The sequence below is a fragment of the Populus euphratica genome, unplaced genomic scaffold (assembly GCF_000495115.2).
Source record: "Populus euphratica unplaced genomic scaffold, PopEup_1.0 scaffold12.1, whole genome shotgun sequence".
Classification (NCBI taxonomy): Eukaryota; Viridiplantae; Streptophyta; class Magnoliopsida; order Malpighiales; family Salicaceae; genus Populus; species Populus euphratica.
In genome coordinates, this window is record NW_011499858.1 from 1,391,331 (window position 1) to 1,403,072 (window position 11,742).

The window sequence follows — 11,742 nt, forward strand, 5'->3', positions numbered from 1 at the left end:
TAGAGTTTTGATGATTTAATGGTCACGAGTTCGAATTTTACTATTTCTATTTATTTGATAAAAATTAAATATAAAATATATTAGATAATAATATAAATCATATCCTAGAATTTTATTCAATAGTTTAATTTATTAGCTTAAAATGATTGTTTTTCCAATAGAGTGATGTATTAAAAAAGCTGAAAAAATATATTAAATTATTCAAAAAAATAATTTTATTGTATCACACTGAGAAATAATTTATCAAATTCTCTATATCTTCTCTCATCTTAAAATGACACACACAGTAACTATCTTCATTTATTTTTCATAAGCAACACTCTTGGAGCACCACAAAATTTATAAGAACCCATTTTTAATATTTTCAGCTTCACTTTACCAAGTAAATGGCAGAAAGAATCTCAAAATAAATAAATAAAAAATAAAAAATTTCATAACGGTCTTTTTTGGTATCCGTATGCATAATGGACCCGAGTGGAAAAGAAAAGAAAATCAACCCGACCCGTTTAAGAAAACAAATTGGTTGAAACCAAAATATAAAACGAGTCGGGTTTTTTTGTTTTATCTTTCCCGTATCATAAAATCTTGACTGGATCTCTCTTACGCTCTCTGCCTTTCTCTCTTTTTGTATAAAACCCTAGCAGATCGAAATTCCCTAATCTGAATTCTTTCTACTCCATAGTAAGTTATCTTTCCATTTATTAATCTATATAGGTTAGATCATCTTAGTCTGATTAGAAATTAATCATTTTCTTTTGTTACATGTTCTTCAGTGATTAGGGTTTTCCATTTTGAGATGAATGAAGAATTCAGTGACTGGTTTTAATTGAGGTTGGGTTTTTTCTGGACTGGGAAACTGGTGGGTTCTTATTAAAAATAATAATAAATTAATCATTTTGGGTTTTCGGGCTCTCTGCGTTCTTATAAATAAAATTTATTGCAATGTTGTTATTTGCAGGTATTTTTAACTAAAGAATTTGTGGGGATTTCTTTGGCGAGGAGCTGGTTTGATGTGGGTTGTTTTTGGGATTTTTGATTGAGACTTGGAGTGAAAATAATGTCTTCCACAGCAATCTTACCGCTTCCAGCACCTCCTGTTAATGGAGATGGGTCTCCTCCTCCACCCTCGCAAGTGGTAGAACAGCAGCCGAGGGAGGATAGACCAGCAAGTGAGGAGCAGAGCAGAGCACCAGTTGCGACCCATACGAGAACTATTGGAATTATTCATCCTCCACCTGATATTAGGAGTATTGTTGATAAGACCTCGCAATTTGTGGCAAAAAATGGACCTGAGTTTGAGAAGAGGATTATTGCAAACAATGCTAATAATGCCAAGTTCAATTTTTTGAATCCATCGGATCCATATCATGCTTATTATCAGCATCGTTTGACAGAATTTCGTGCACAGAATCAAGCTCCTGGACAGCAGCCTACTTCACAGCCTGCGGATTCAGCTGCTCCTGATTCAGCTCCAAAACCTGATTCAGCTGCTGATGAAAATGAAGCAGCTACGAAACCGGATCCTTCAGCCCAGTTTAGATTACCTCCTCCTAAGGTTCTTGAACCCCCAGAAGCTGAGCAGTATACTGTTCGGCTTCCAGAAGGAATTACTGGAGAGGAACTTGATATTATTAAGCTCACGGCTCAGTTTGTAGCTCGAAATGGGCAAGCATTCTTGACTGGATTGACGAATAGGGAGATGAACAATCCTCAGTTCCACTTTTTGAAGCCAACCCACAGCATGTTTACCTTTTTTACTGGACTTGCTGATGCATATTCTAAAGTTTTGATGCCTCCCAGGGGTTTGACTGAGAAGCTGACAAAGAGTGTTGATGACATGACCACTGTGCTTGAAAGGTGCTTGCATCGCCTTGAATGGGAACGCTCACAGGAGCAGGCAAGACAGAAAGCTGAGGATGAGATTGAACAGGAGCGGATGCAAATGGCAATGATTGATTGGCATGATTTTGTTGTGGTTGAGACTATAGACTTTGCAGATGATGAAGACGAGGACTTGCCCCCTCCAATGACACTTGAGGAAGTTATAAGGAGGAGCAAGATATCTGCTATGGATGAAGATGAAATCATTGAGCCTGGAAAGGAGGTGGAAATGGAAATGGACGAAGAAGAGATGCAGCTTGTTGAGGAAGGCATGAGGGTTGCAAGTATTGAAGAGAATGATGGTGAGAAGGGCACAAGAACAAATGAGGAACAAGAACCACCTATGAGGATTGTGAAGAACTGGAAGAGACCCGAGGAGAGGATCCCTGCTGAAAGAGACCCAACAAAGTTTGTTGTTTCTCCTATCACTGGTGAGCTAATTCCAATTAGTGAGATGTCCGAGCACATGAGAATTTCTCTCATTGACCCCAAGTACAAGGAGCAAAAGGAAAGGATGTTTGCCAAGATTCGGGAAACTACTCTTGCACAGGATGATGAGATCTCTCGTAACATAGTGGGACTGGCACGCTTGAGGCCTGATATCTTTGGCACCACAGAGGAAGAAGTTTCTAATGCAGTGAAGGCTGAAATTGAGAAGAAGAAAGATGAGCAGCCAAAGCAGGTCATATGGGATGGACACACTGGTAGTATTGGGCTCACTGCAAACCAAGCTATGTCTCAGAATGCTAATGGCGAGGATCAAAATGAAGCTGTTAACAATGATGTAAGGAACCTTCCTGGTCCAGCAGCTCCTCCTCCCCGACCTGGTGTGCTGACTGTCCGTCCCCTCCCTCCACCACCAGGACTGCAGTTGAATCTTCCTCGTGCACCTCCAAATACAGTTCAATATTCTGGTCCCACTGCTGGGGCATATCTTGTACATCCGCAAAGACCAGTCAGTATTCCAATTATGCAGCCAAATTACCCCCCTCCAATGCAAATGGCACCCGGACAGCAACACATTATGGTAAATCGACCCCCCCCTATGCCTCCATCAATGTCTGGGAATCCAGGTGTCCCTGTGCCGCCTCCACCTGGATCGGAATATAATTCCATGGCAGTTCCTCGATCTTTTGCCCCTCATCCTGTCTCCCAACCTGGATTGCATATGATGCCTCCACCACCTCCGTTGCCTCAAGGAATGCCTCCACCACCCCCACCTGAGGATGCTCCTCCTCCACTTCCAGATGAGCCAGAGCCGAAGAGGCAGAGGCTTGATGACTCTGCGCTTGTTCCTGAAGATCAGTTTCTGGCTCAACATCCGGTATGGCCGTTTCTTTTATCAAAATTATGCCTCTTACTCTACAGCTGTTGGATTTATCATTTCTGATCTGTATCTCAATGTGGTCTTTCTTCCTTTATCTGACTGCATGTTAGCTGATATTGTGCCTTTTATGCAGGGACTTGTGCGTGTCACCGTTGCTGTTCCCAATATTGATGAAGGAAATCTCAAAGGCCAAGTTCTGGAGATTACAATGCAGTCCTTGTCTGAAACTGTTGGCAGCCTAAAGGAGAAAATTGCTGGAGAGATCCAACTTCCTGCAAACAAACAGAAATTGAGTGGAAAAGCTGGTTTTCTCAAGGATAATATGTCACTGGCATATTACAATGTTGGACCAGGAGAATTGCTGGCTCTCTCTTTGAGAGAGCGTGGTGGTAGAAAGAGATGAAGAGGCTTCTCGATGTGGCCCCATTTACGGTTTTTGATAGAACTTTCTCATATCAGAGATTTTCATATATTGCTGTGGAACTTTGTTATTTTGCTCCTTTGATGCTATGCTGGAAATTATAATGGCTGTGTTGTTAGCATGATTATATTTTTCGTTGCTGCTATGTAGAATTGTCATATTTTAACTGATAGCAAGTGGTATCTAATACAGATTGGCGTCATGGCAAGTGTTTCTTAAAGGGCAAATGTGAAGTAGGCCATTTTCTTTTGCTTAGGCAGGACAAGCCATCTGCTTACATCACCAACTACAGCTTCCTTCTGCATGTGGAGTTATTTCTCTGGAAAATAAGTCCTTCATGGTCTTATTTCACTCTTGATCGTTCCTTCTCGTTGTCAAGAACACATATTTTATAAACTCAATTTTTTCTGCTAATTTTTAGTTATTTTTGCTCCAAGTTAATTTCTTGGAAAATGTAGTGGTGAAGGGTGATTTACTAGAACTAGGCTTTGTTTTGTAGGTGAGTGATTATGCCTGGGCAGTAGAGTTCAGTGGGTGCATGCAGATTATACTGAGCACCCAACTTGCTTTCTCTTGTCAAGGGTTTATCCTTCAATAATTTGTTTCTATTTTGCTGTCATGCTTTCCTCTAACTAGCCAAGTAGCTCGCGCTGAGTTGGTGTTTTCTGATACTTTTCTTCTACGGAGACAGAAAAAGCAATTAGTTTGTATGGATGGAATGATCTCTGCAACCTAGTACATTTCTGTTGCTTAAAACCGCTGAGCTGGAATGATCTCTGCAACCTAGTACATTTCTGTTACTTAAAATCTCCAATGTGATTCATCCATCTCACAAGTAGTGCGTTCAGCTCACGTGCTGAATCTCGAATGGCAGTGCCTGAACCTGCTGTTTTTGGTTTTCTAATCTGCAGCATTTATTGAGGTTCATCACAATTACAATGAGGCTGTCAATTGGCTTCATTATTTATATTTTCCTTCTGGGATGAAGCATGCTGATCGTTGTTCTTAGGTGGGATATGCAGGAAACAGCATGTAAATCTATACCATTATCAGACCTTTTGTTCGGTTATCCTCTCTGGTATTTTCCCTTATGTGTTACTCCTCAGTGAGCTGAAAAACTGGAATTAGAATCCGTTGGAACCGGCGGCCACCAGTAATTGCTTGTCTGTTGGCCGTTTTAGCTAATTTGCGTGGGTTCTTTATTTTTCTAGCTATAAGCTGGTTACCATTGCAGCATTTCAGGTTCTTTTAGCCCTCTGCAGCTTAGTTTATTTGCCATTTCCATGTTTAATGTAAACCATTATCAGAATTGCCGTTTATCCTTAACCTGCTTTTCTTGGTCTACAGGCCGTTGTCCTTTACCCGGGCACGGGTATCGGTTCCATCTACCCCTAACGTTCCGTAGACAATTGTAGTGTTACTACTTTCATGTTACATCACAGCAAAGATTGAATCAGAAAATGAAGACGAAAAAATAAATCTTAATGAGCAGAATTGGACTCGGTGAATCCATTATCATTATCAAAATCACCTATTAGACCAATGGAGCTAATTCTAGACTGGATAACATCAGGCGTTGATAAAAAAGAATTACAACATATTCAGCAAAAATTTACAATATAGTTTTTTACGAGGAATATCCACTCAGCCAAGAAGAAAAAGCACCGTGGACCCAGCACAAAACATCCTTCTTTGCTGTCTAATTGCCAACCACTTGCGCAGATAAGGTTGTTGTGGTTATATCATATACTCTATACTTCCACTACAAATGTGCTGGTGTATTAGAGGAGACAGGGAGGAAGAGTGAGGATGTCAGAAGCTGGCCATTTGGTATCTGCTCAAAGCATCAAAGAATTTACAACCATCTATCCATCGAACACAAGAAGATCACAAAGGTTGACGTTTCAGAGATCCAAAATCATAGCAGCTTCAAAAAGAAATGACTTCCCGCCGGTACCGTGAAAGACAACCCCCTTACAACACTTTAATTCTAGTCAATCTTCTTCTGAAAATAACTTGTTTCATGCTTACTATCGCCTTATCCCTAGTCTCTTTCTTATATTTATCTGGGGATTAATCAATTGACATGGATGCTTGTAGTAATTGGACTCTAGTTTATTTATTTATTTTTATTTTCCTCTTCGATTCCTGGATAAAAATCACAAAACTTGTACTTGAACCCTATATACCACGGGACTTGCAAATTGTTTGAAACCGTTTTGTTATTGTCACTGGTTCAGCAATGAAAATGACTTAATGATTTTGTTGTTGAGCCAAATGGCAGATAAGCAAGAGAAATTCCAGGGCTCCCCGCCGTTTGGTTACAATATCAACCTCAGATGGGAGATGGCAAGGGAAATGGACTTCTGACTACCTACTGTCTCTTCAAGACCTGAAGTTAGAAGACTTGATCGAAGATGAACAAAAAGATGCTGAGGTTTCTGTTAATCTCTCCGTTCAAAAGGTCATTCCATCAAATCCATTCCCTTTCATATTCTCTTAACCAAGCATGGTGACCTGAAGTTGAAATGCAAGTTATAACAAGTTTAGGATCATTTGGCAGCAAGAAAGTATATCAAAATGACAGAAACACCCCAATTGGTTGCATGATGCAATTTGAGTCTCCATCAGCAAAAAACAAAAAACAAAAAAAAGAGACAAGGACAAAGTAGATTGCATCTAATAGTTTTCTTTCTATTTTTAACCAGCATGCTGGTTTTGGTTTCTCAGTGGATGGAAGGATCATCACATCTTTCACAAGAAAATGCAGCAACTGTTTTTCCCCATACTGTAGAAAGGTCTGTCATTTTAAAGAACTATGTTGTAGCAATTCGTTAATATTGAATTGGTCTTCAAGAATTACTTACTAGTCAAGTTGTGCAATATTTAGCTGTTTCTTACTCATTATTGAATCGGTTATAGAATGTAATGCCAGTGGACCTTTTTTTTCTTATTTTCTTGCCAGATTGATACAACCTTCAATGTTTGGGTTCTTCCATCAAGAGCCACTCGTGAAGTTCATCTGCCTGACATTGGTGGCGACGACCCATCATTAAGTCCCTTAAACCTCTCTCCCCCCACCCCCACGGTACCTTCTCTCTCAGACATGTAATTAACATAATTGATCGTGCAGGTTATATACGTGAAGCCTGGATATGAAGCTGATCTTGACTCGTTGATACAAGACACAATAAGGCTTACCACCTCAGTCAAAGTATGAACAATACACTTACTTCAAAACAAAGGGATTTATGTGTTGAAAAATGATTATGAAAAAACTAATCCTGATTAAAAGTCCTCTCCTACTCACCAAGTTTATATCCTGCAGGATACTTGCTCAGAATCGTGCGAGAAATCCAAACCCAAATTGATACGTGAGTGTTCCTGATGAACTTTCGCCAATACAGTAACAGAATGACTGTAGGTTGAGTTGCTGAAGCAATTTTCTGTTTTGATTCTCAGATATCGGTGGACAGAAAGCAGCTTCTATTGATAAGAGGTGGTCTATACTCCTGGAGCTGAAGAAGGAAAATTTGTGAGAAATATATACCTTTATGTTGTCAACGAGCATTGAATGTGTTGTGCCATGTGCTTAGCTCGGAATATAATGGGAGGATGGATCTATTCATTGCCTTTGTTCATTGCTGGTATTGAGTTACTGGTCTCCTGATAGAAAAATGTAGATTAACTATGAACCATTGCTGCTGAAACACAGATTACTTCTACGGCAATTTACTTGGTATATCATGAAACTTCACCAACTGAGACCTGTCACTAGAGTCTCTTTTTGTGAGATGAAATCAAAGGGAAGAATTATCATCTGTTGTTTTCTGATTTATAATGGAGTCGGGGAAAGGACTCGAAACAAGATCATCTGTGCCCTCTGTGGTTAGTTCTTGTGACCTTGAATGAGTCGAGTTTTTTATTCTCGAACAAATGCTAAAACAACGGACATCTATGTGGTTGTGTTGCGTTTCAGTAACAAGGTTCCTTTTTCTTTTGCCCCTGGAATTTACTTGGCTATTGACATATGAAGAGCAAGGCTCACACAGTATCGAGGCTCATCCTGTTCTTCAAATAACAGATTGAATAAAGAATTTCAAGCTTCTCAGGTGCACTGGAATCTTTATATAAAGATAGAACGACTGAAAACTTTATTCGTGATTCAGAAACATCACATCATGCGAGACATATTCTTCCAGACTTAAGATACAAGCGACGTTACAGGCACATATATGGCACCAATCAACGAGCAGCCTCATTTCTGCCTCTTCCTTCCATATGTCGAACAAAACTACGATAAGATCTCTCCTTCCCCATACACCCAAGAAAAAATAAAGAGAAAGAATTCGGGATGTCTGATCCCTTCATCTGAAAATATCCACCATTCCAGGTCATCCCGAGACCAAACTACAAATCCCGACTCCAAAAGATATAATTCAACTCTAACTTCCTGATGTCCAAATATCTCCTATAAGAAAGTTCCCAGGTAGTGATACCTGCAAGAAGACATGAACTTGACTGCGTATATTATAGCCGACGGGAGGGAGAGATGGAGAAACTTATGCCGCAACATACCTTCTCACCAGGTTTGAAGGGCGGAAGACCTTGGCAAGGGCATGTGCTGCAGAGAAAAGCATCTCCTTGTCATTGAAACAAATTCAGAGAAGAGGAGAAATCCCGTAGATCACTTCGATAAACTTTAAAGCGCGATGACATAGGAGCGAAAACCCAGAAGCACACCAGCCAAAATGCATTTTTCGGTTAGAAATAAACACAGAGATAAACCGCCGCCGTTGGTTTCAAAATATGGAAGAAGATATGATAACACAGAAAGTTTTCGCTAAACCTCAAACGATTTTAAATTGTTCAAGAAAGTTATTTAACTCTCGAAAAAATTTTCAATTATCATTTCCGCTTAGTGTTTCGAAAATCCAACTCTTATCATTCCCACCATTTCTTATTTGCACTCCACATGATGATCTTTCTTCAAAAAAAAAAAACAAAAAACAAAGACTCCATATGAAATGCTTAATAAACAATTTTATTTTATTTTTTTTTGCTGAGAAAAATATATTAGTAAGGAGAAGATAAGGATTATACTGGAGAATTATCATATTTTGTAGAATTTAAATTATTAATTTTCATATAAAAAATTATTGAAATATAATTAGATAAACAGATTTGAATAATTCCTCAATATTTTAATATGCTTCTGTCACTCAATTTTTTATTTAATTTTTAACTTGTATTAACATTTCTTTATAATATTTTTTTTATATAATTTTAAGTTTATTTAATTAAACATACATAATAATTTTTTATTTAAAATTAAATTGTTTTAATAATATTATTTTAATAAAAAATAATTTTTGCCGCAACCGTTGGATAGCAGGAATGAGTTGTCTGGTTGTATTCTATTAAAAATAAAAAATAAAAAATGAAGAGAGCGAATTTAATGAAAAAAAAAAAGGTAATTAAATGTGATGAAATCGAACTGAAACTAGCATTTAACTCTTTATTTCCGTTACCATAAGAATCCAGCACCAGCAAGAAGGAGTTCATGAGGCCAATTCTGTCACTTTACACACTCTTAAACCCTTATAAATCGCTCTCTACCCTTGATAGACAACCGCACGCTTAAGGTCAAAAAAGAAAGAAGAAAGATACCTTCGAGGCTTTTTGTTATTTTTCATCTGCCTTGTTGTTCTGTGTTTTCTGATTCTCTTCCTCGATCGACGATGTCTTCGTCGACCGATAGTCCCACCCTGACGACCGAGAACACCCAGCTTTCACCCCAACCAGACACTGAAACAGCCAGACCCACCAAGAAAATCACCCTCAGAAGCTCTGATAACCAGATCTTTGAAGTAGAAGAAGCTGTAGCCATGGAATTTGCGACTGTGAAATCTTTCTTTGAAGACTCACCGTCATCGACCGACACTGTGCCACTCCCTAATGTGACGGCCAAGCCATTGTCCCAAGTTATTGAGTTCTGCAAGGAGCAAATAAAGTTTAAAGCAAACCCAGATGAAGTGCAGAAGAAAAAGTACCACTCGGAGTTTCTTAGAGAAAAGAGTGACAAAGATCTGGTAGATATGATTCCGGTGGCTAACTATTTGGAGATTAAAGATTTGCTTGATGTGCTTAACCAGGCTGTTGCTGATAGGATTGAGAACAAGAGTGTTGAATATGTGAGAGGCTTCTTTGGGATTGACAACGATTTTACTGCTGAAGAAGAGGCTGCGCTTCGTCAAGAACATGCTTGGGCTTATGAAGGTGTTGATGAGGACTAATCAATCGGAGTTTGCTTCTTTATGAAAAAAAGATGAAATATTTAGACTTGTTTTGAACAATTTTCATTTTCATTAGGGTTTTTGGTTTTATTTGTATATGCAGGGTTTTAGAGAAAAATAAGTATGGAATGGAGATGTGTGATATTGGTGCTTTTAATGGAATGAATTAGGATTTGGTTTTTGATTAACGGTGTTTTTCGTATATGGGTTTTCATTTTGATACTTTTGGCTATGATCTTGCTGAACCTTTTTTTCTTTTTTCTTTGTCAATGGGACTAGATGAATGATGGAATAATGGTTTTCAACTTCATAGTTTCTATGGTTGATCAGAACTCGGGCTTGATGGTAATTTTATTTTTTAGGGTTTTGCTTGTGTAGATTGTTTAGGGGAAAAATTGGTGGAATTTCATAATAAGGAATATATATAAAATAGCAGTAGTTTTTAAATATGATGTTGATAAGGGGGCTAGGTCTAAGTTTGAAGTTTTTTGGTGGCCATGGGTTATAGATTGCTGAGTAGCTTGTTAATGAATCGGATTACAGTTCAGTGCCCTTTTCTTCTGGTTCTTGCGTTTGCTTTGTGTGCAAGTTGTTGAATTGATGAAGGGTCTTGTCTTGGCACACTAATCGATTGAATTAAGGTTTTGTTTTATAGCTGTTTTCACCTCATTAATCCTTTTTCTGCCCCCTCGTTTTGACAGTGTTTTTACTGAATGCAAATAGGATTTGGATGCACAAAGTTTTTGTAACTGTTCAGTGTTATTGTCAGCCCCATGGGATTAGAGTTTGTAACTGCTAAATTTACCTTTGGTTTTTTCTGGTAAACTTGCTTAGTGGCCACGCACAAGTCTTCTCAAGGAGAAAACTAATCCTCGAGAAGTTTTGCTGAAAATGATGACCTTTTCCTCCTGTTAAGTTGATGTTGTAGAGACGCAAAAACGTATGAAAAGGAGCAGGGCCAGAGATTATTGTTGATAGAAGGAAAATGACGGACAACGATTTTTTCCTTCTGATTCTGTATTATCTGGGCCCTGTCAAATTTATTGAACAAGCTAGTTATGCGAAGTGCCATGTGCTTGAGCAGTTAGTTCTGTTGTCTGGGTTTTGCAATCACAGCAGTCAGCGCCATCCTTGGCAGAAAAGGGACTAAAACGCACTGGATTGCTTAGAAGTAGTGTCAGTTTTGCGGCAATCTGACGGCAACTGGTTGAAGTAAACTCACTCTTGCCTTCTATGCAGCCAAGAATCACATTGAAGCTTCCAATTGAAGGAAGAATCGAACGCCTGGTTTTGGTGTGTGTGTGTGTGTGTATAAACATAACTACGTTCTTTCTATATCGCAGAAAAATCTAAGCTCCCGATAGCTGCAAACCAAAACGAAGCAAAGGCTTATGATAATGGATTACCAGGGATTACCATGAAGTTTGCGATTTATGACTAACGACCTTCTAGGCAAACAACAAATAAAAGGTCACTTAACTTCTAATACTCTTTTGTCAGCATCCTTCTCTTTAAGCATAAACCACCAAAGATGCTGGGATCCATAAAGTCATCAGGATTTTTTCAAGAGTGCAAACAAGAATATAAACGATCACATGTTGATTATCATAAACAACTCAGTTTTGGTATCACAAAGACGACTAGGGCTGAGCTTAATCCCTTCACTACAGATTCAAGACACTACACTACAGATTCAAGACACTACACTACAGATTCAAGACACTACACTACAGATTCAAGACACTACACTACAGATTCAAGACACTACACTACAGATTCAAGACACTACTTGACAATCAGACGGCAGCCACACCCCT

General features: G+C 38.7%; 3 protein-coding genes and 1 long non-coding RNA gene across 9 annotated transcripts in view; 2 read left to right on the forward strand and 2 right to left on the reverse strand.

The window, feature by feature from the left end:
• The first annotated feature begins 556 nt into the window (after positions 1–556).
• LOC105123968 (probable splicing factor 3A subunit 1) lies at positions 557–7,398 on the forward strand. 5 transcript variants are annotated; one of them, XM_011023769.1, is made up of 11 exons: positions 557–681; positions 774–831; positions 959–3,205; positions 3,342–3,969; positions 4,129–4,444; positions 4,541–5,582; positions 5,914–6,093; positions 6,338–6,427; positions 6,595–6,843; positions 6,958–7,003; positions 7,092–7,398. In XM_011023769.1, the coding sequence occupies exons 3-4, from the start codon at positions 1,058–1,060 to the stop codon at positions 3,609–3,611; spliced, it is 2,418 nt and encodes an 805-aa protein (XP_011022071.1). In that variant the 5' UTR covers positions 557–681; positions 774–831; positions 959–1,057; the 3' UTR covers positions 3,612–3,969; positions 4,129–4,444; positions 4,541–5,582; positions 5,914–6,093; positions 6,338–6,427; positions 6,595–6,843; positions 6,958–7,003; positions 7,092–7,398. The 5 variants fall into 5 exon arrangements, with proteins under 5 accessions (XP_011022071.1, XP_011022070.1, XP_011022069.1 ...); XM_011023768.1 differs by having other exon boundaries at positions 774–859; positions 3,342–4,444; XM_011023767.1 differs by having other exon boundaries at positions 3,342–4,444.
• LOC105123967 (uncharacterized) lies at positions 4,054–4,542 on the reverse strand. Its single transcript, XR_841979.1, has 2 exons — positions 4,413–4,542; positions 4,054–4,361 (listed from the first exon to the last, which is right to left on the reverse strand). It is a non-coding gene; the product is annotated as an uncharacterized LOC105123967 (long non-coding RNA).
• A 1,796-nt stretch (positions 7,399–9,194) lies between the features above and the next one.
• On the forward strand, positions 9,195–10,145 carry LOC105123970 (SKP1-like protein 14). Its single transcript, XM_011023772.1, has one exon. It carries the CDS (start codon positions 9,371–9,373, stop codon positions 9,923–9,925), a length of 555 nt encoding a protein of 184 aa, XP_011022074.1. The 5' UTR covers positions 9,195–9,370; the 3' UTR covers positions 9,926–10,145.
• A 1,249-nt stretch (positions 10,146–11,394) lies between these two features.
• LOC105123971 (nuclear transcription factor Y subunit C-2-like) overlaps positions 11,395–11,742 on the reverse strand; it is a 5,078-nt gene continuing 4,730 nt past the window's right edge. For both annotated transcript variants that reach the window (XM_011023775.1, XM_011023773.1), the window contains exon 4: positions 11,395–11,616. The gene's annotated coding sequence lies outside the window, so the exon portion shown is untranslated. The remainder of the gene's footprint in view (positions 11,617–11,742) is intronic.

Coding starts and splice junctions, on each gene's coding strand:
- LOC105123968 (XM_011023768.1), top strand. CDS start 1,058: ATGTCTTCCACAGCAATCTTACCGCTTCCAGCACCTCCTGTTAATGGA. Junction 3,206..3,341: donor AGTTTCTGGCTCAACATCCG/GTATGGCCGTTT, acceptor CCTTTTATGCAG/GGACTTGTGCGTGTCACCGT.
- LOC105123970 (XM_011023772.1), top strand. CDS start 9,371: ATGTCTTCGTCGACCGATAGTCCCACCCTGACGACCGAGAACACCCAG.